At 40.8% G+C, this 21,405-nt stretch overlaps 1 protein-coding gene across 11 annotated transcripts in view; it reads left to right on the top strand.

Moving 5' to 3' along the window:
• Nucleotides 1-21,405, top strand: part of kcnma1a (potassium large conductance calcium-activated channel, subfamily M, alpha member 1a) — a 186,649-nt gene that overhangs the window by 94,980 nt on the left and 70,264 nt on the right. For all 11 annotated transcript variants that reach the window (XM_050071391.1, XM_050071388.1, XM_050071394.1 and 8 more), the window contains exons 4-5: nucleotides 13,828-13,921; nucleotides 14,410-14,521. In XM_050071391.1, the coding sequence (XP_049927348.1) occupies nucleotides 13,828-13,921; nucleotides 14,410-14,521 (206 nt within the window). The remainder of the gene's footprint in view (nucleotides 1-13,827; nucleotides 13,922-14,409; nucleotides 14,522-21,405) is intronic.

Below are 21,405 nucleotides of genomic sequence, written 5' to 3' on the forward strand. Positions count from 1 at the left end.
GTACTTTTAAGGATACCAGCCCAATTATGTTAGTACTTCCAAGTACTGATTCATACTCTGTGGCTTCACAGTGGAGACAATGGAGCTCTGTGGAGCCACTTGGCTCAGACAGGAGGTAGAAGCATTGCGTAGTCCCTCAAAGCTGGAAAGGTTTCGATTTAAATATGAACTGTACCAAAGCCGACAGTCTTTATAGACAGTAAGGAGAGTAGTCCATTCTCACCAAGAACATTCTGCACAAGGGCATAAATATTGACCTGTACTTTTGCTCTGATTATCACCTTGTGGGTATTGGTATAAATATAAATCTGACTCACATTCATTCCCCCATACTCAGATGCTAAAAATTCCCTACAGATGACCTTCTCTCCATCTAGCGTCCTCACGCTTTCTTATGCTTTGTTTTTTTTGGACTATGATTGTAAAGCAGCAATACTTGTGCAGCTCCTGAGTCCAAGACGAATGTCCCTACAAGGACAATAAAGTATATCGTATCGTATCGTGCCGTATCGTATTGTATCGTACCACGAAATATTACTGAGTGAGAAAATTGATGAGTGCATGTTTATAAGTCAACCTTTTCAATAGTAATAATTACTCCACCAGATATTGTCAGTCTTTTGGTACAGACTCATGAACTATTCAGGCTCAATGGTTTACTTTCTCCCCATCTCTTTCAAACTGCGATTTTGGCCATCAGATGAAGTGAACATCATTCTGAAATCGTCTGTAAAAAAGGCAACAGTAATGGAAAGGATTATGGCTGAATCCCTGTGGTAACCGCTAAAAGAGACATGTGGTGGAGTAAGTGCATGTGGGTTGGACCTTGGGAGGCTTGAGCTGCACGATGGACTTTTATGTCTACTTCAGTGAAGCGGGGTAGCCCCTTGGGGCAAGGACACACACACATACACACACTGGGTAAAATGCTGAAGAAAAGCGTACCTTTCTGGTGGCCAGGCACATGTCCCCCAGGAGCTGTTTTGTTCTTAGCTTTCGACAGGTGGGGCTTTCCTAGCAGGAGCTCTGTTGGCCAATATCCTGCAGCAAAGATCCTCAGAAAAACACTGCAAAGCCTTTTGTGGAAGCAGGTAGACGGAGTTTGAAAGGAGGGAATTGTTAATTGGCTGCCATCCCAGTTGAGCACAGAGATTACTAGTCATTGACTTGGCAACCGTGTTGTTGTTAACAGGGCTGTGTTTTTTGAATGAATGGGAATGAATATGTGGCTTTACTGAGAATGACCGTCCATCTGTTTGTTTTGACAAAGTGGTTGTTTACCACAGTTCTGCGCAACACATAATAATGTCCGATAAGACACTGCCTTTTCTGTTCCTCTGCAGCAGACTTCACTTGCCAAACTGATGCTATTTCGGTGATATTTTCAATGGGAGGATACTGCGTCCTCTCCCACCCACATCTGAATCTGCTTTAATACCTTGGCTCATCCCTCATCCTTCATCCCTTCTTTTTCCTCCTCTGTGCTCCCATGAAACAAATAGAGAGGAATGTAGGACAAAGTCTCTGCAGGCTGTTCTTAAAGGGATGCCCTTGTTCCTGCTCCACTTCTGTTTCTATTTCGCTCCTCTCTCGATCCCTCCCTGTCACACATACAGGCTATTATGCGCGCACACTTGCATTGTCACGTTAACTTGCAGAAGTGCACACATGTATAGACGAATTTTGTCTCTTGTCTGAGAGGCCTCATAAGCAGCAGCTTGTGCCTGTAACTCTATCATTAGTGTGCGATCAATGTCAGCACTGAAAAAAGAAACAGTGCCTGATGACTAATTAATGGGGTAAGGTGAGAAATATGGCTGAGCAGTGAGACAAGCTTGGCAGACTTTGTGGCGATAAAGGGTTACCTATATAAGGACCTCTCCTTGATCTGTTTTACCTGAGGCTTAACGTAGATCAGACAAGACCATGTAACCATGAGAAGACTTAAGCCGTAGTTGACACCTTTCCTACGTGGCTTCAGATTTGAATACCCAAACTGTGACAGAAAGAAATTACTTACTTACTTCAAAACCAGATTTTCAGCCATTTTCTAAAATCTTTTTAAAATCAATTCATCCTTTTACCACATGCTTGTTTGCATTCCTAATGAGTGAATTATTATCAAAATTTGTTCTTGAGAAAGAAAGAAAAGAATACCAAATGTCAACATCACACTCATAGATTGTCAGCTTTTGTGACTGTTATGGAACATCACAGCGCTGTTTTATGATTCTGGAGCCTCTCCCTGCAGACTGCGAAAAAATGAAGCTTTTTAATTGCTTTTGATATCTGAGCATGAGCTGAGAACGGCCCCAGTACTTGGAGACCTGCTTAGCTCACATGTGGTGAAGCTGAACATTAGTGTGATGGTATAACATGTTAGCCCTCAGGTATTATTCTAATGAGAGTGAAATCACCCTGGCTGTCACTCTGTCTGGTAAATGCAGATTCAGTGCGTGAAACACTGATTGAAGTTTAATAGAGAAAAAATTACCGGAGAGATTATCCAAGTCGCTCTGTAATTTGTTCATTTTTCCTGGTGTCAGTGCACGTTGACTGGTCCAGCCTTCTTTGTTTATCAAAGTCTCCATGGCAATATAAAGGCCATTTGCTGTTGTAGTTGCCTGATATCCCTCAATGCAGAGCGGAAGGGCTATTTTCAGACCACAGCATGAGCACAGCATGAGCCACTCTCAAAACATGCAGTTAACTTAATAAACCCCGGATGAAACGGAGATGATTTAAGTGCCTCTGTGGCTTTTTTTTGGGTTGGGGATGTCTTGCCACACTCTCACTTTGTGTTTACTCTTCCAGATTCAACTCAGATTGGTCAACATTTATGAAAAATGAAGACAAGGAAAGAAGTGACAATTTTATGAGGGATAAATGCTCCTCAGGGAATTTGAATCATGAAATGTACATGAACTTTTAACAAAACATTATGTAGTGGTGGACACGAAATGTGTTAAAAAATTATGTGTTGGCAACACAAAACCAATGCTAGTGCAAAGTCAATGAGGATCTCTTGTCTTGGTGGACACACAAGTGAAGTATAAAGAGACAGAAGCTCCGTGTAAGGCAGGCCACTGTGGAGGTGAGTGGATCAAACAGACATGGACTTTCTACCTGGAGACTGCCGTATGTGTCCTGTGTGAAACCAAGAGTCAGTGTAGTTACTTACTTTTGTAACTACAGGTATGCAAATGTCTGTCCTGTGGCATTCTTGTATCTGGCTGGATGCACACCCATTAACTTCTGTATGATCTGCGTTGTGTTCTGCAGCTGTGCTGATTGAAGGAAGGACCCGTACCACAAATGGCTACTGGTTGCTCCCTTAAAGCTCTCTGTATGGTGGTAGATCTCCTAAAGTGACAGTACAGGTATTAACACTTAAGTTTGAATAGGTCACAAAATAAATCTTGAATGTAAACAAACCAAAGGTTCATCAGTATTAATCAGGATTTGATGAAATTTCAAACATAAAAATAAGGATATAATTTCAAATTGGTTACACAAAGTATTGTACATAGCAACGACATGTAACGAAGCAAAGAGACTGCAGCTGGATGAGCAGCTAAAAACTGCATGAATAAATGCCATTTTGTACATCCTGCTGAGGTTACTGAATGATTTTGCATAACTATATAGATGTCAAATTGCTTTGTTAACTGTAATCATGATTGGCACAAGGGTCATGTACACTTTAATAGTAGTTTAGTTTTTGGATTCCTGCTAAGATCACATATCTACTGTACTAAATTATCTTTGACTTCAGGGCTGGTGGCATCACCCACCAACAAAGGACTATTGATGGGGAAGATATTGAAATAGTAGATGACTACAGATATTTAGGAATCATAATGGATTTCAAATTCGAGTACAGATTCTATTTATGAGAAAAGTTTGCAGTGGACAGACATATATTGGTCCTCTTATGTTGCTCATTTGTAGATAGCATTCTAACTTTCTGCTCCATTGCCAGGTAGTTAGGAGCTGTTACCCACCAGGCAGAAGGTTCAAGGTACCAGCTCTCCAAACCAGTCGGGCTCACAGATCATTCGTTCCCACCAGTATTGTGAGGATGCTGCACCTTATGATATGTAGAGCACTTTAATGATATGTGGCAACTAGGTCTATAATGTGGAAGAGGAGCCCTGTTGTTGATGTTTTGTGTTGTGGTGCTGTCGCTGTGGGTGTTATTTATCTGATGATTGCTGTACGGCACACAACAAATTTCCGAAAGACTAATAAATATCTATCAATCTATAACATAATCTTTCCTTTGGCTGAGTTTGCGTTTGCACCACAAACTGCATCAGGTTTGAAGCAGGCCCACTAAAATTCAAATATCATCTTTCACACCAGTCAAATCAAACTGATCCAAAAGAGGAAATGCTCTCAAGTTTGTTAGCAAACATATTAGTGTGCAAAACACCCTCCAATTAATAAACCAATTAGTTTCCTGTCATCTCTGCTCAATGTCAAATTATCTTAATTTCACTTTTATTATCTCAGTGCTGTGATGAAAAGTCAGCTAGCAATTATTATATATAGATGAGAATAAAAAATTAAGTAATAACAGCAGAATACATGAATGATTTGAATTTATCTAAAAATGTTGACACGTCTTTTCTCAGTGAGGGGATTAGGATGGAGTTGTTATAATTACTTGATTAATATAATTCGTAGATTTGTTTTTGTACTTATTGAAGGTTATTTTGCACGAGGAGGTCTGAATGCACTGATTTAATGACCTGAAATTAGAACAAATAAAACCTAGCGCCACCAACTTCATTCACTTGACGACGCTAATCAGTGCGCTGATAACGACGCTCCCTTTTTGCATAAGGCACATAACCACAGCTTTTATCTCCTAATTGGTTTGTGTTCAAAAGAGGAGTGATGTGATGTGTGTAGTTTAGCTATTGTACTGTAACACTGGCTTCTGAATAAATTAAGTGTAATTTCTCCATTGCAAAGATGTAGCTCTTTTTTTTGTTTTACAATGCTGTACTTATTTATTCTCTCAATTTAAATATATTGCCATGCTGAGCATACTGTATGAAGCTGTGGTTTGTGTCAGTGATGTGCTATTTTCACTCACAAACTACTCCTTTGGACTCTAAAATAAATAACATCTTTGTAGAGGAAGTGCTTGAAGCGGAATGCAAGTCATTTGCATTCAGATAAAAAAATTGAGTTAGCTATTTTTAGCCTCCCCGAGGAGGTTTTATTTGTCCATTGCCCTTGTAGGTGCTGAAGTATTTCTTATTTTAGTAATGGTGCCTTGGCCTAAATCAGTCATTTAAGCACTAACCTGGCCTTCTTTCAGCTTCACAGACCCCTCCCTGCTGTCTTCCCTACACGCACATGCACTACCCTCAGGAGAAATACTGCATGGAAGCCAGACGTTCAGTTATTGTGCTCAAATCACAGTCTAAATGCATTCATGTTTTTTCAATTGGGTTCTTTATTGTTGTATACTAACAAATGAGACTAAGACTATGAATCTGTAACATTCAAATATGCCTATGAGCTTACTAGAGCAGAAGACATTTGTGAGATATGAAGAATGACTCAGATTTGGTGCGTTGCTCTGTGGTTGTGAGCATTAGTCAAGCCGCCAACAGTGTGTGGTTGTTATTGTTTTCTCGGGGGGCAACCTTGCTGTTGCTCCTGCAGCTAGTCAAGGTCATGTGCGGGCTAACAAAGGGCTGGCTCCTGCCGACTGACTAAAGGTGTTTAGGAGTATTTTTAGAACGCCATCATCAACATACTCCTTTGCCCTTGTGAACAAATGAGTTTTACCTCTTTGGTTACATTTTCCAGAGGCAGACTTCCTGATCACAGGAGGTTGACATGGGGAAGCATTTTATGTCCTGAAATAGACGTACATGCTCTGCAGCCTTCCCTCGGGCAGTCGCTGTTCTCCTGTGTGTGTGCTTGCATGTAAGTGTGTGTATATGCTAGTGCTAGCTTTGCTAATAAGCACAGTGGATTTAGGGGGGACTAGTGTGGTGCTGGCATTCACCAAGTCAAACATAAGAAGACTGGAGTTTACCACAGAAGCTCAGGAATCTCCAGGCAATATCCATGTGGCCTAAAACTAGCATTGTGTGCTATATATATATATGAGACAAATTGTCTTTGGTACCTCTGGGAGCTCAGTCCCCTCCCTTTTCGCTCTGTCACTTTCACATCTTCCCCTCTTCCTCGCCCTCTTACTGTCACTACCTCTCTTCTCTCCCTGTCTCTTTTATCTCCCTGTGTCTTGCTGCTGTCTTTCTTTCTCTCTCTCCCCCATCTCATCCCCTCTCTTTCCCCACTCCTCTTCCTGTCAGGCAGGATGTTGTAACCCCAGGCTGTGCCAGGGCTTAAGGAGTAATAAGAACTGTGGTGGGCAGATCTATTTTCTGCAGGACACTGGCAGCATGTGGCCAGGAATCCCTTGTGATTGTGGAGTGTGAAGTGACATTGAAAGCAGGAATCAGGATTTTGTCTTGTCTTACAGAGTCTTTGTGTAGGAAAAAGACACAACCAGAAACACCTATATATAGTGCTGTGAAATCCAATACATGTCCTGCAATACTTAACATATTTGAGGAGCTTATAAAGTTTTTGTTCTGACTCTACCAATGAAGTGATGAGTGAACTCTGTGGTTAGAGATTGGACACACACTCTCTGGTTACTGGCATGGAAGTTAGATGATTGCACTTATCCCATACACGATGACAGCCTACAAGCCTTTTTTTTCTGGGGACTTTTATTTAGTATGAATTTACACTTATAATTTTAGAACTTTATATCTTATAGTAATAAAGCATTTTATTTATAGGTGCCTCTCAAAGCACTCAAGGATGCCTTACAAGACCCAGTTAAAAAAAGAAAACAAGCAGCAATGAATCCATAGATCATAAAGTCAAACAATTCAGTAATACACAATAATAAGTTAATAAAATAACTAGTCAAAAATCATCATCATCATCATCATCATCATCATCATCATCATCATCATAAAGTCATCATCAGTGCAAGTATTGATAAGTGTGTCACCATCAAATCAGACCAAATACGCCAGCTTGAAAAGGTGTGTTTTCAGCAGGATTAGAAAATGGAAAGGGAGTCAGTATTGAGAAAGTCATGGGGGGCAGAACAGCTGAAGGCTCTAGAACTCCTGGCAGTGAAGTGGGCAGATAGTGATCTCGAGGATCTAAGAGTAGAAGAGTAGGGTGTGTAGATATGAAGGGGTTCAGGCAGGTAGGAAGAGGCTTGGCTATGAAGGGCCTTAAAGGTGAGAAGCAGAATCTTGAAATCGATGGGATATTCAACAGAAAGCCAGTGAAGCTGCTGGAGAACAGGAGTGATGTGATCTCTGGAGGAGCTTGTGGTAATGATATGGGCGGCTGAATTCTGGACCAATTGGAGTTAATGAAGACACTTGAGAGAAAGACCAGAGAGGACAGAATTGCAATAATCAATATGGTGAGCGAGGATAGTGGCGCTGTGAGGTCTAAGTGACGGGTGAAGACAATTAATATTTCGCAGATGAAAGTATGCAAACTGAGTAACATCATTGATGTGGGCCTTGAAGGACAATGTATTGTCCAGGATGACACCCAGACTCTTAACCTGAGGGGAAGGACAGACTTTGGAGTTGTCAGTGGTCAGAGAGAAACTATTTGGTTTAGCCAAAGTAGATTTAGATACAAGGAGAACCTCAGTTTTATCACTGCCAAGTTTGAGGAAGTTGTACAAGAGCCAAGATTTAATGTCCAATAAGCAGTCAAAAGGGGAATTGGGTGGAAGAGTGAAAGTAAGCTTGGTGGATAGATAGAGCTGGGTGTTATCTGCGTAGCAGTGGAATTGAATGCCAGATTTTCTAAAAATATGGCCAAGAGGTAGAAAGTACATAATAGATAAAAGGGGACCTAAGACAGAGCCCTGGGGAGCACCACTAGTAACTGGAAAAGAGTTGGATCTGAAATTTCTAAGTTGAACAAAGTGAGTGCGGCCAGAGAGATATGATTTATTTAGATCTATTTATACTATGCTGGTGTAAGAGCTTATACATGGATACAGCAAGAGTGTATATTCAAATATACATGTGTACACATATACAGATGTGGTTTTAAATTGCTTGCTTTTCTTATCTCATGTCTGTCTTTTGGGTTATGTGATGGCTTTATGTGACTATCATGTATATCTAAGATGGTGCTGGACACAGTTAAATTTAGTCGGATGAAGAGCAGTTGTGCTCAAACGTTACCAACTTGGTGTTATAAATAAAACATTGGTGTCCTGCATTGTGCGAGAGATTCATTTAATAGAAGTAAGATGTGCCGCACAGCAATACTAACACTGGACATTTGCTGCCACATCATCTAATGTGAACCTAATTCCCAGCGACACTGGACTGATTTTTATAAGGCCATAGTTGCTGTAGATATATTGCAGTAGATATAATTAGACAAAAATCCTATTTTTTTCCTCACTGTTTTAATGTAAACCTACATTAATTGATTGGCCACTGGGGGGTAGTGCATCAAGCTATAAATACAATGCTGACATACGGTATTGTCACCTTTTAAAGTTATTTGGCAAAGTTGCTTATTCACACATTCAGCAGACACTGAGCAACATTAGCATTTATTTGGAGAGGTGTTTTATCTCACAGGCTCCATCCTCTACTGCATGGCCATAAAGCCCAGTAGAAGGCTGTGCCTGTCCTAATAGACCTAGGGTTACAATATTGTAACCTTTGTTTCTGGCTAACTGACAAATCTAAGTCCAATATTAACTTTTCTTTTGGTTCTGATTTGGTCTCCACCAACTCCTGAAGGACATATCTGGGTGTTTAGCTGCTAAATGCTCATCTAGGTTTGCCAGATAGTTGATTAGATTCTGAACTAAAAACAGTAAAGTTATAGGCTGTAAACCCAAAACAATACGTTGAAATATGCTAAAATGCTTGCTAGAGAACTGCAGCGTTGGCTGTGGGTTTGTCACTACAAGTCACACCCTTCACATTACACACTGTCACTACAATTATACATTTGTTTAGATAAGATTAAAGATTATTTGGAAATATTGCTTTGATGTTAGCAGAGAACGGATGGCTCACTGTTAAGCTGTGTGTGTATAGGTGGTGAGTCACAGCTCTACTCATGCAGCACATCTAATTCTGTCTATTTGCTTTTTTTTCTTTGCTCCATCTATTTTCTGCTCTGTATGCAGAGCTGTGTTAAAGATGTATTTATTTTTAAAGATGTGCAATCAAACATTTTGACTTGCAATATTTACAGCAACTTATTAATTCTTATATCTTTGCTTTTCAGTTCCCACTGCCATTTAATGAAACATATTCAGCAGCTCAGCGATAATAGACTGTGTGAACCTCTCCCACTGTGTACTGATGAACTCTTTATTATTGTGCTTCTGAGCTTAAAGAGAGAAACCATAGGTTCCCACTCCTTTGGTTAATAATGCATTTTACTTTTAAATAATGATTATAAAAATGACTTCATTAAAGCTCTCACAGTGTAGCTTTTGTGCTGCCAAAAATTGCCAAATTAAGACAAATTCAATGTACCACTCAGCCCCTGCTGTGTGCCGCTATGCTCTCTCTGTGTTATTGAGAATGCTTTGGCTCACGTGACTGTAGATGAGCGGTTATACAGAATTAGGCCAGAGCTGGGCCTGAGGGGAAATCCCACAGTGACCACTCCAAATGGTGTCTTCAGTGTGCACCATCTGTGTGTGTGTGCTCAGAAGTGCTTGTCAGTGTATTTGTATTAGCATAAATGCGTGTGCATTCCCTTGCACAAAGGTCTTTAAGGTTAGCTAAGGTTGTGGTTTCAGATCCGTTTTGGGAGTGAGGTCACATGGGCTCCAGTGTGCTGTGTGTAGATGGATGTGAGGAATATTATGTGCAGGGTTTGGCTGCATGGATGGATTATTGAACGGGCTTACCGGGCAGAGGCCCAAAGTGTCAGGGGCCACCCTGGCCTTCACCTGCGAAATGTCACTCAAATTAACACGTACTGATCAGGAAGAGACTCAAAAAGACCACAACGAGATGCTTAAGCTACAAAGAGACACAAAATAATTACAAAAATAGGCAACACAACCAAAAAAGATGCGAGACAACAACTACAAAAGGATGCAAAGCAACAACAAATAGACCCAAAACCACCACAAAGTCTGTCCTGCCGCTGTGTAGGAGAGGTTGTGTGGCTTTTTTCATATCTGTGCCCAGGGGCCCACTGTCTTACAATCCGCCTATGTTATATTGTATTTATGATTCATGACAGATTGGTTTTCACACCCTTGTTTAGTTTGATGCCTAAGGAATCACATGGAGGTGCCGGCAGTGATTTAATAATTGAATTTTTAGGCCAGATCAATGTAATCACCTGTGAGGGGTCAGAAGCAAATCAACCCCTGTCCGAACTCTGATGGCTCAGTATGAGAAAATGCCTCTCAACCAAAAAATATATATATTATTTTTAAACAATTGCTGCACAAACTAGACTCACTCTAATCATCTTGGACATGAGCCAGGGTTTGACATCATCTTAAAGATCACATCAGTCCTTAGGATATGCTTGAGACAGACCACACACTCACGAATTAGAAGTTGGATCATCCTCTTGGAGCAGTACGTCCTCTCTGGCATGTCTGTACTCAGTCATCCATTATAATGTATCGTCATGAGATAAAATGTTTGATGTTAACTGGAAGATGATTAAGCCTCTTCACCTCTGGAGGTTCTTATCATGCAGGAAACTCTACTCTGGATCTCACGCTGTGCCTCTGTGGGCTCCGTGCATACAAATACTTTTATGTTTGAATTTAAACATATGGGACTTGTAAGTGTGTACTCTTGTAAAGGCCTTGTGTGTGTTCCCTTTCCAGTCTATACATTCCCAAAGGTCGCCTATAGCCAGCCAAACCATAATGCATATTCATGTTTCTCCCACAGTGGGATTACCTCATTACATAGGAGCAAAATGCTATAGGCCCATGACCGAGTGAAGAATGGGGTGTGCACACAGCCTGTTATTGCTTTTGTTGAGAGCACCCACTTGCTAATGGTTAATCATCACAAGGTAAACATGAAGATGGATTACGTGACAGACCAGACAGATCACGACTCATTCATCATCATCTGCCTGTTTTTTCTTTTAAGCAGCAGCCAGCTTGCTCGGTTAAAAGGAGAGAGCTCCGCAGTGTCTTTCTTTGTGTGCAGTCTGTGTCATATGAGGGAAAATCTGTTGGAATATTTGTGTTTGACAGATGCTGAATCATTTATGCATACTGAATGTACTGTCACATCAAAGCAATCACCAGTTTCAGTTTATTTTCAGCTGTTTAATCTATATGTGGTTGACTCCACAGCTACAGTGGCTCTTTTATCTTGGTCTGTTACCCCCTAGGGCTCGGAGGAGGAATCACAGGGAGTCAGTGAAACTCAAAGGCAAATCACTAATTGGTTGTTAATCGTGTTTTTAATCCCATATTTTGATTAAACTAATTTACATTCACAGAGGTTTTCTCAGGGAATGTAAATATATGTTGTTGGCAAGGATTCAGTTCAGTCAGTTTAAATGTGAAGCACCATTTGTCAGCACCGTTTGACCTTGACAGCTTCGAGCTGGCTGATGTTACCAGAGAACGGTTTCTTATCAGTCCTGTTAGCTGAACTGAGGAAAGGTGATCAGGATCAGGTCATGTATGCATGACAGAAGAGAAAAAAGGCAAGTTACAGCATAAATTTATGATGATTCTGATATGACGAGGTGCATGATTAATCACAGTCTTTTGGTGGAAGTGTGTTGTTATTGTTTTACCAAATTTCTGTTGGCTAAATAAACCAAGTAACAACATGAGATTTCTCTCTGATGTAATGCACAGCAGTGGAATAAAGTTCAATTTGCATACATTAAGCACATTGTGACCGATCAATTTAAAGAAAATATTGTATTATAATTTATTCTAATAGCTAGAAAAAAGGTTGGCATGGTACGTTTCTGTAAACCAGGGATATGTTACATTTGTATGTTAGTGTGTCGTGGATACGTAGGAACTTAACATTTCAACATTGTGGTTATGGTGCTGTTAGGTTTAGGAACAACTACTTGGTTATGGTTTGGAAAAGATCATGTTTTGGCTATGAATACTTGGTTTGGGGGGGGGCAATCCCCATTGGAAAAGCAGCAGTTATTTTCAGAATAAAAATGGTTAAATCAAGAATTTCCCACTTTAATTGACTGGTTTAATGTGATGCAAGAAATTTATATTATGGAAAAATTAACCTTTTGAACGGAGACTTAAGACAGCTTTATTTGAAAAACATTGGAAAGGATGGATTGCACTTATTAAGCCATATAGAACACACTTCAAATTAAAGTTGTATAGTACCGAATGAAACAGTGTACTATTGTTAATGTCCTGAATGGTGAACTCTATGTGTACTGTCATGCTGTGAGCCCCTAGAGGTGATGGATTCAATGGGCAATTCAGTGAAAAACGCCCAAACTAGATACTGAAAGAGGTGCCGTGATGTACTGTGATACTGCCAGAATCCTAAGATATGTTGTGATGCAGTTGTTCAATCATACCGCCCAGCACTATAGTGACTACCCCTGGTGACCTGCTACACTTGGATCTTAGGGCCCTTTCTTTTGATTACTATTATTAACTTTATTTATTTGTTTTGTGCTGTTTTTGTTAGTTAGTTTAGTTTGTTTAAGTGGTGTTTAATTGTTTACTCGTCTGCACGTCTATTTTTTTCTATTATTGTTTGTCTTTTTATTTATTTGTGTGCATGATGTTGTTTTGTCAGTTACAAAAAAGTGTTTGTGCAAGTGGCTTTGTATCTGAGGATTTCTCTTTTTAAAAAAATTGTTAAATAAAAGGAAAATTACCAAAAAAAATGAAATGCAGCAATGTCCCCGCTGGACAAACAGCATTCCCCGCTGGACAAACAGCATTAGGATGCTTAAAAAGCACCCACGTCCGTGGGTCTTAAATAGCCGTTCGAAAAACAGCCATGGGGCACTAACAAACACCCACGTTTGAGGACCAAAAAGCAGCTGGAAACAGCAACGAGTCTCAAAAAACACCCATGTTTGGTGCCTAAAAGCTAATGGAAACACAGCAGTGACTCGCTTTAGAAACATAAAAACAGCATTTCCGGGGCCATCCTGGGCAGCAGCCTACTAGAGGTCCTTGTCGTCTTATTAATGTACTTTTTCATGTATATTTGTACATCTTGCCAGATATTTAATACTCTGTTGTTCTAAAACTGGGCCCAGTGAGTGACCCTGATTAGGGGAACCCACTGGTTGTCTGGTTGGTACTGGTTGTGAATTGATAAATTTGTGGTTATTGTACTTTGAAGCAATCTTTGGCACAAGAATTTCCTTCGGGATAAATAAAATTCTATTGAATTGAATTGAATATGATAAATATGAAAAGTGCAAGTGGAAAATATTCACGGTTTGCAGATACGTACAATATCAAAATTTTCTCCTGGTGACTGAGCTGTGTGATTTCACCCATATTATTTAGTCATACAAATATGCAAAGCTCATATACCAACTGTAAACAAACAAAGCAACATGAAAGCTTAAAAAATGACATTCCTGCCATGGAAATATGGGAAGGTCCCCAGTATCTGCCACCTGTGTGTTCATGATACAAAAGACATGAAAGACCAATCTCCACAGTCTTAGTTTATTAGTGTTTAACCGTGTTTCTCTCTCTCTCTCTCTCTCTCTCTCTCTCTCTCTCTCTCTCTCTCTCTCTCTCTCTCTGTTCTCCAGTCCTATAGAATCCTGCCAGAACTTCTACAAAGATTTCACGTTACAGATCGATATGGCATTCAACGTTTTCTTCCTCCTTTACTTTGGCTTGCGGGTAAGTTGGCACGTGGATGACTACACATACACACACTCACTCAAACACCCATATACTGCACACCCTGGCATAAACAATACGCACACGGCTATCATTTTGCATACATTAAAATCTTTAGCATTTTTACAGGACAACAAACTAACTGGACGCCACCTTGGTCACCTAGGTGTACTCACACAGCATGCCTTTAGTTTAAACTGACACTGTTGTAATAATGTTGCTAGCATGGCTGTCATGCCAGAGCAGCATTCCAGTGGTGCAAACGCAAGCCTGCCATCCTGAATGAATGAATAAATAAACTCATAAGCTGCTTACACCACCAACCATTCGCATGACTCAGCAAGTGGGGTGAAGCTTTTGTCATTCTATACAGTATGTCAGCGATGCCAAAGAAAGACAATGCATGTAGTTTGAATGGTGGACCGAGGTGGGGAGGTGGAGTTTGTATAAAATTAGAGTTTGATTGTTATTTCTGTTTCTTTTCACAGTTTATAGCAGCCAATGATAAACTGTGGTTCTGGCTGGAGGTCAACTCAGTGGTCGACTTCTTTACTGTTCCTCCCGTGTTTGTTTCTGTCTACTTGAACAGAAGCTGGCTCGGTAAGTCTGCCTGTCCCTCTCAGCTGTTTCTTTCTATCTCGCTTTGACACTCGATTTCATAAATCCATTCTTTGGTCCTCACTCGCCTCGTCTTTTCTTGCTTTCTTTCACCATTTTTCACTTATTTTTCACTCAGCGCCTTCCATCCCACCGCTCCTCTTTTTCCATTTCTTTTTTTTTTGCCCTCTATCTTCACATGTCACCCCTCCTTTTATCACTCCCCATCTCTCCCTCTGCCTCCCAGTCCCCCTTCTGTCTCCCCATTACTTGGAGTGTGTCTCCGAGGCCCTCGTGCTCTGGGCTGCAGTCAACTTTCCCTCATCATTGAAAGTGACAGGGCTGGGTTCCTCTGATGTTTCAGGGAACACAGACACAGCAGAGTGGATGGGCTAATGGGAGTGAGAGTGACTCAGAATCGGGCTGTGGTTATCTGTGTGTGTGTGTGTGTGTGTGTGTGTGTGTGTGCGTGTGTGTGTGTGTGTGTGTGAGTGTGTTTGTGTGCCTGTGCTTCAGACTCATTGGTAATTGCCGTGTTCAGGCGTTGCACCTGGAATACCTCACAGCGGTCCATAACTGCCATCTAATGGGCTCATTCACACTCACACACACACACACACACACACACAAAAAAAAGCATGTGGCAAACGCGGCAAACGCATGTGTTATCCCCATACACACACATACACACACACTCTTGCATGAGCAGACTGGAAAACACCCTAACCTGCATAACATAACGACCTACTTTTCTCAGTGCGTTCAGAGTATTGTGGCCTAAATTACACTGCAGTGAAAAGACTTCTTTCTTTTTCGGGTGCACTGACACTCCACTTTAAAACCGTATACAATTCTATACATTGTTACTATGCTTCATGTACACCTCAGCTGAATACTAATCCAATGTTTATCTAAGCATGACATTGAAATGTAAGGCTATTATATAAAATATAGTCAAAGGAGTTGGGGTACTCAAGGCAGAAAAACTTACATTTGATAAATGATTTAGACCTTTAAAGCTAAATACTGACACAGAGATAGACATTTCCTTTAAAAAGACATCTTACATATTCAGATACATTGATAGGAAAATCATGTTTCATTTTGGCCAATCATGGAAGACATTTCAGAATTAGAGACTGCAAAGAAAACAGTCGCTTCGAATGTTATTACTCCACTGAATGGTTACCAGTGGTTATCAGACCCATAGATAGTGTTAGAAGGGGCCTGTTGCACCAGTTAGTAGTTTCAGAAGCCTGTTTTCAGCTTGTTAAATGGTCCTGTTTATTGTTAGGCAGTGACCTCTTATTGCCATAATATTTATGATGGGGGCAAAGGAGAAAGTCAGGTGAAGTAAAGTTAGTATAAAGGGCGAGGAAGTCTGCAAAGAGAGGTGGTTGGGGTAGTGAATGTATCAAAGAAACAAGGGACTTTAACCCCAAAAGCCAGGGTTTGTGTCACGTCACGTCACGTCACGTCACGTCACGTCACGTCACGTCACGTCACCGTCACGTCACGTCACGTCACGTCACGTCACGTCACGTCACGTCACGTCACGTCATGTCACGTCACCCGAACCATCATGATTTTTTTTGTAAACCTAACCATGCTTTGGCGCTTAGGCACTTCGCTCCTAAATTTAATATAACTAATATAGCCTATATTACTCAATATAACTAATCTCCTAATTTACAACTGAAAGTAAAACCTAATGAAACTGATAACAGCCTTCTAGTACCAGTAGGTGTAGCAGGCTAAGTCTAACCCATATCTGTGAGACTGATAACCACTGATAACACCCATTGAATCAAGTGTAGGTTCAGAAATGTGTTTTCAGCTCATTAAATGGCCCTGTTTATGACCTCTTATGACCATGACAATTATGACAGGAGCAAAGGAGAAAGTCAGGTGATGTAAAGTTAGTATAAAAGGTGAGGAAGTCTGCAAGGGGAAGTGATTTGGATAGTGAATGAATCAAAGAAACAAGGGACTTAGCAGCAGGCTTATTCTAACCCATATCAGTGAAGCTGATAAGCACTGATAACGCCCATTGAATTGAGTGATAACATTGAAAACGGGTGCAGATAATCAATCATCTTAATAACTGATTAATCTTTTCAGTGTTTTTCAAGCAAAAATGACAAATATTAACTGGTTTTAGCTGCTCAGATGTAAGGATTTGCTACTTTTCTCTGTTTTGAATAATTGTTGGTTGAACAGGTTTTGGGTAATGGAGCTGCTCGGACAAAAATACGACATCGACGGATATATAGATTCTTTGTTTACAGTAACAATGGTATTATACCTGATAGAAATGATGGCTAAAACATCATTACACCCAAGTTGTAGTAAATCTTGACTATTGCCCCCACATCTATACTGTCAGAGATTAAGAAATGTGAAAGATCTGCCTTCTATCCTGCACTGTATGATCTTGTTTTTACACATCCACTGGAATCACTGAATCTAAGTCATATAAAACTGTGAAAGTCTAATCTCTGAGGTGATGAAGTTTTCTTAAGAGGCTCACTGTGGCCCATGAATTTCACAGGGAACAAGCTGCGTAATGAATTAGATATGGCCGAGTCAAGTAATCTGGTTTCTGGTATTCATGATGTAAGGTGTCCTCATCTCATCCCCAGAAAGCCGTTGGTGTTAGGGCCTTGATGAGGATGATGAAAGACTGTGAAATGGTGGTCTGGCTGCTGCTTGACATTCTGCAGTGAATAATTACCTGTGATCGTTAGATATCCCGCCTCTCGGGTTGATGCAGAAAGCAATGACACTTTAAATATACTTTACAGATGCAGTGTGAGTTGTTGGTGTAAACAGCAGCTAAGAGTGTGAATTTATTGTTTTTGAGAGATGCCCCAGATTCCCAAGCTATTAATATGCATTTTTTTCATTACTCTTATTTTGAAAAGGAAAAAATCTTTGGGATTTTTTTAGTTTTTGGCAAGGATGACATATCAGGTGGCATCTCCGTCAAACATTAGGCATGTTTATTTTTGCAGTGTTGGACATGTATAACCCCAGCGCATTATAGTAACACAACTCCCACTGGCATGGCTCGAGTCTATGTTTACTGATGGTGTGCTCGTCTGTGTGTTTGAGGCTGCAGACAGTGTTGCAAAGCCTTGGATATAAAATTAACAGTGTGTAGATGTGCAGTGGGATATGATGTACCTTAACAGGCTGGTGAAAGCTTCCAGAATACTAATGGGGTGCTGAAAGTGTCTGTTAATATTCAGGCTCTGAGGAGTTAGGACAGGAATCATGATTATCTGCTTCCATCCTGTATTAATATGGAAATTAGGACATACAGTGCCATGTTGTGACAGGAAAATAAGCACAATTAATCTGTGTAAGAGTCTCAGAGAAGAGGTAGTTAAGATGTTGTGCCTCATTCCTGATCTGCTCTCAAATGCTAACCTTTGATATTCACTGATAATAAATGACATTGCCACCTCCCTCAAGACTATTGCCCCCCATATATGTCTTCATGCTTGACAGGACCATAATGGTTTTCCTGATAATTGATCGACTAATCCATAGTTGCTGCTACTTTGATTTAGCTAAGTGAACTGTCCCTTAACAGGCTTTGTTAGAGGAAGCCAGGGTGGTTGTTAAGAACGTGTATTGTGCGCCTAATTCCCAATGGATTAGTTCTTCTTTTCTTTCCATTCACTGCTGGGGAATACACACCGCAGCCGCTGTAATACATCATAATTACCATACCTTTCGCTTCACTCTTTCAGCTGTGGTCCTGCATGAGAAGACTGCTGGAGATCCGGTGGAGGTGTATAATAAAAAAAGACCGCTAATAGGGGTTCTGCCCTGTGCTGTGTGGTGGTGCGTCCGCCTACTCTGCTTTCTGAGGAAGTATATGCTGTATGCATTTCAAGTTATGCTCTCTCTGCCTCTGCAAATTGGACATTGATTAAGAGGAGGAGAACGATGTGCGGCTAATGTAAGAGGGCATGCAGAGTTCTTCCTTGGAAAAAGGAATTAATCTCCTTTAACTACTCGAAGTCAGCATTGGTCTCGAGAGACTCCTAGCAGTGTGGGATTAGCATATGGCTGTTTGAAAGATGCTAGTAGCTCATGTGGCTACTGAGCCCCGACTCTCACTCCCTGCTAACTTTACGCTTTCCTCCTCAACCACAGGGAACTGCAACGTTGGTTTGGATCAGTTTCAGAATAGAAATATTTTTGACAACAAGAGGCATCATACATTCTTTGAAAGACTATTTAACAATCTAAAGTGATTGATGTGTATTGTTTCCTGAATTTATGGTAGCAGCCAAAATGTTGTTAAGCTGCACTGGCTTTGAGAATGTACAGCACTCCAGTGGCCCTCAGGCAGGTCTTGGATTCTAACCTGCTACTGCCTCCTAGTGGTGCTTTAGTATACTGCTTGTTGATCCTTGTGTTTTCTTGCTGAAAGAGGCTTACGCTACCTGACATGGGCATGAGTGCATCTGCCTTATATGCCCCCTCATTTGCTGGCAGGAAGCCTCCGTGTACATTCAGGGGAGGGAAACTAATTTGTGGGAAGTTTAAGCCTCTTTGCTGTAGCCAGGCTCCTCACGTGCTTGTTTGTATTACTGCACAGGCAATAGGTTGAGATATAAGACAGCAAAAATGTGTTAAATGTATACGTTAATGTCCATGTGCTATCCAGCTCGGATGTCCAGTAAGAACCACTGCCACACTGGCACTGCATGTGTGTGTTTAGTGCTGCGTAGCATCGTATAATCTAATCCTGGCTGCCTTGACTGTCAGTATTATCCCAGATGAACCATCCCAGACTGCTGATTGATAAAAGGTCCCAGTAGGCTGCTCTGCCAGAACATGTGACAGAGAGGCCGTGCTCTGGCTCGCAAAGCCTCAATGAAGTAAGAGTGGGCACAGGCCAGAAAAACCTTTTTGAATGAGCATCTGGCCAGCTGACACTTGTGTGTGCAAGAGGCTTTGGCATGCGTGGGAAAGAGATTTTCTCATACATGAGCACGTGTTCAAGGGAGCAGAATTTCATTGAGAGTTTTCGCAACACATACACGCACAAACACACACACACAGGCTTGTACTGCTATACTTGTGAGGACATTGTGTTCACTTATGGTGGTTAATGTTGTGGCACCAGATTTTTTTTTTTTTTTTATCCCCAGTTGGGAGGTGAGTCTTCAGATGTGATGATGTGAAAAGATATTTGTCCCGCAAAGTGTTGTTTATGTGACACACACACTCACACACACAGATGTACAGTATAACACAAACACAGATGCTCCCCACTAATTGAGAAAAATGCAGGCCCCGGCAGCCTCCATTACGGCATCACTCTGCATTTTGGTAGTGTCTAATATTTGTGCTCAAAATGCGAGGTTTGAAAAGCAGTTTTTGATGTTACTTTTCAATCCTCAAAAAACACAATGTTTATTTTTTTGCTTATTCTGCAAATACTTTGAACACAGGATGTCACACAAAATATCCATGCCAATCTATAAAACACACATATTCCATGACTGAAACAAAGCAGGAAGAAGAATGAATCTTTTGCTGTAGATTACTGCACCTGCCCCCTCCTCAAAATGACATAGACACTGATGATCTGCCTTTACTTTAGAAAATCGTTTGCAAAAAATATGAGCACACAGAACACAAATATATAGTCCAGCGAACCACACATATTGTACTGTGATTTAATCTTTTTGTTTCCTTAAATTGAATGATACCTGAACAACATTTCTTTGGTTATTCACTAAAAAATTCCACAATTTAACTTAATACACAGACATACTGTACACATCTGTTTTAACTAACCATAATCAGTTTGTTTCACTCTGTTGTAACCAGTGGTGAAAGAAGTGCCTCTCTTACTTAAAGGACCGGTGTGTAGGATTTAGTGGCATCTAGTGGTGAGGTTGCAGATTGCACCTAGAGACCATGGGACCATTTGCAATGGGATCACTCCCGCTGCAATTCAGCAATTCTGGTCTTAAAATGAATGTATGCCGGGGGCGTAAAGTGGAGGGGCAACGATCCCTTTCCTACTTCCTACGGCCTAACTTCCGGTGCCCTTGCTCTCTGATCTCTGCCTTCATTTCGATCTCAACCACACATCTTAAAAAAAAAAAAAAAGGTTCTGTCTCCCTATGGAGATATAAAGGGTTATACTAAGCTAATAAAAACACAACGATTCTTAGTTTAGGGGGGATTATACACAAATGAAAACATAATTACTACACTCAATTTCTGCGATAGATACCCCAAAATCATATACACTGGTCCTCTTAGTACATGTGCTAGTGTCACATTGTAAAAATTCTTCGTCACAAGTACTTCAAAGTTGTATTTAAGTACACTAGTTGGGTAAATTTGTGAGTTTTGACCATGGACTGTAACTATACAACTCCATTGGCCTACTCTACATGTCATAGCAGAGTCATTTTACTGACTTGTATGAACAACCTTGACCATCTTTGACCTCAAGGATTGGGTATGCTTTAAATGAACAAAAAAAGATGTGAGAGACTGTTTCTCCCTAAAGATTTCCTCAAAGGCATTTAAGGCATCTCAGCTTACTTAGTTTTATGAATAAAAGTTGGATGAAGTTGTGTGCACTGCACCGGAATCTGGCCCCGACGAGCAGAGCCCGGTGCATCGCCAATCGAACCAATCAGATCAGTCTATCTGACAGAGGCGGGCTCTGGGCGGGCGTAACATGATGAGGACAGCGCTGTGCTGTAGGAGTCGAAAAGTAAACAGCCAAGATGGCAGCTGCCAAAGGACCGCGTCCATTCAGTTCAGCTTTGGAAGAAACGCTAAGCCAACTACACCTATCTTTTTCCTTGAGAGAGGAACAGAAGACTGCCCTAGAAGCCTTC

Source organism: Epinephelus moara, chromosome 19 (assembly GCF_006386435.1).
Source record: "Epinephelus moara isolate mb chromosome 19, YSFRI_EMoa_1.0, whole genome shotgun sequence".
NCBI classification, from domain to species: domain Eukaryota; kingdom Metazoa; phylum Chordata; class Actinopteri; order Perciformes; family Serranidae; genus Epinephelus; species Epinephelus moara.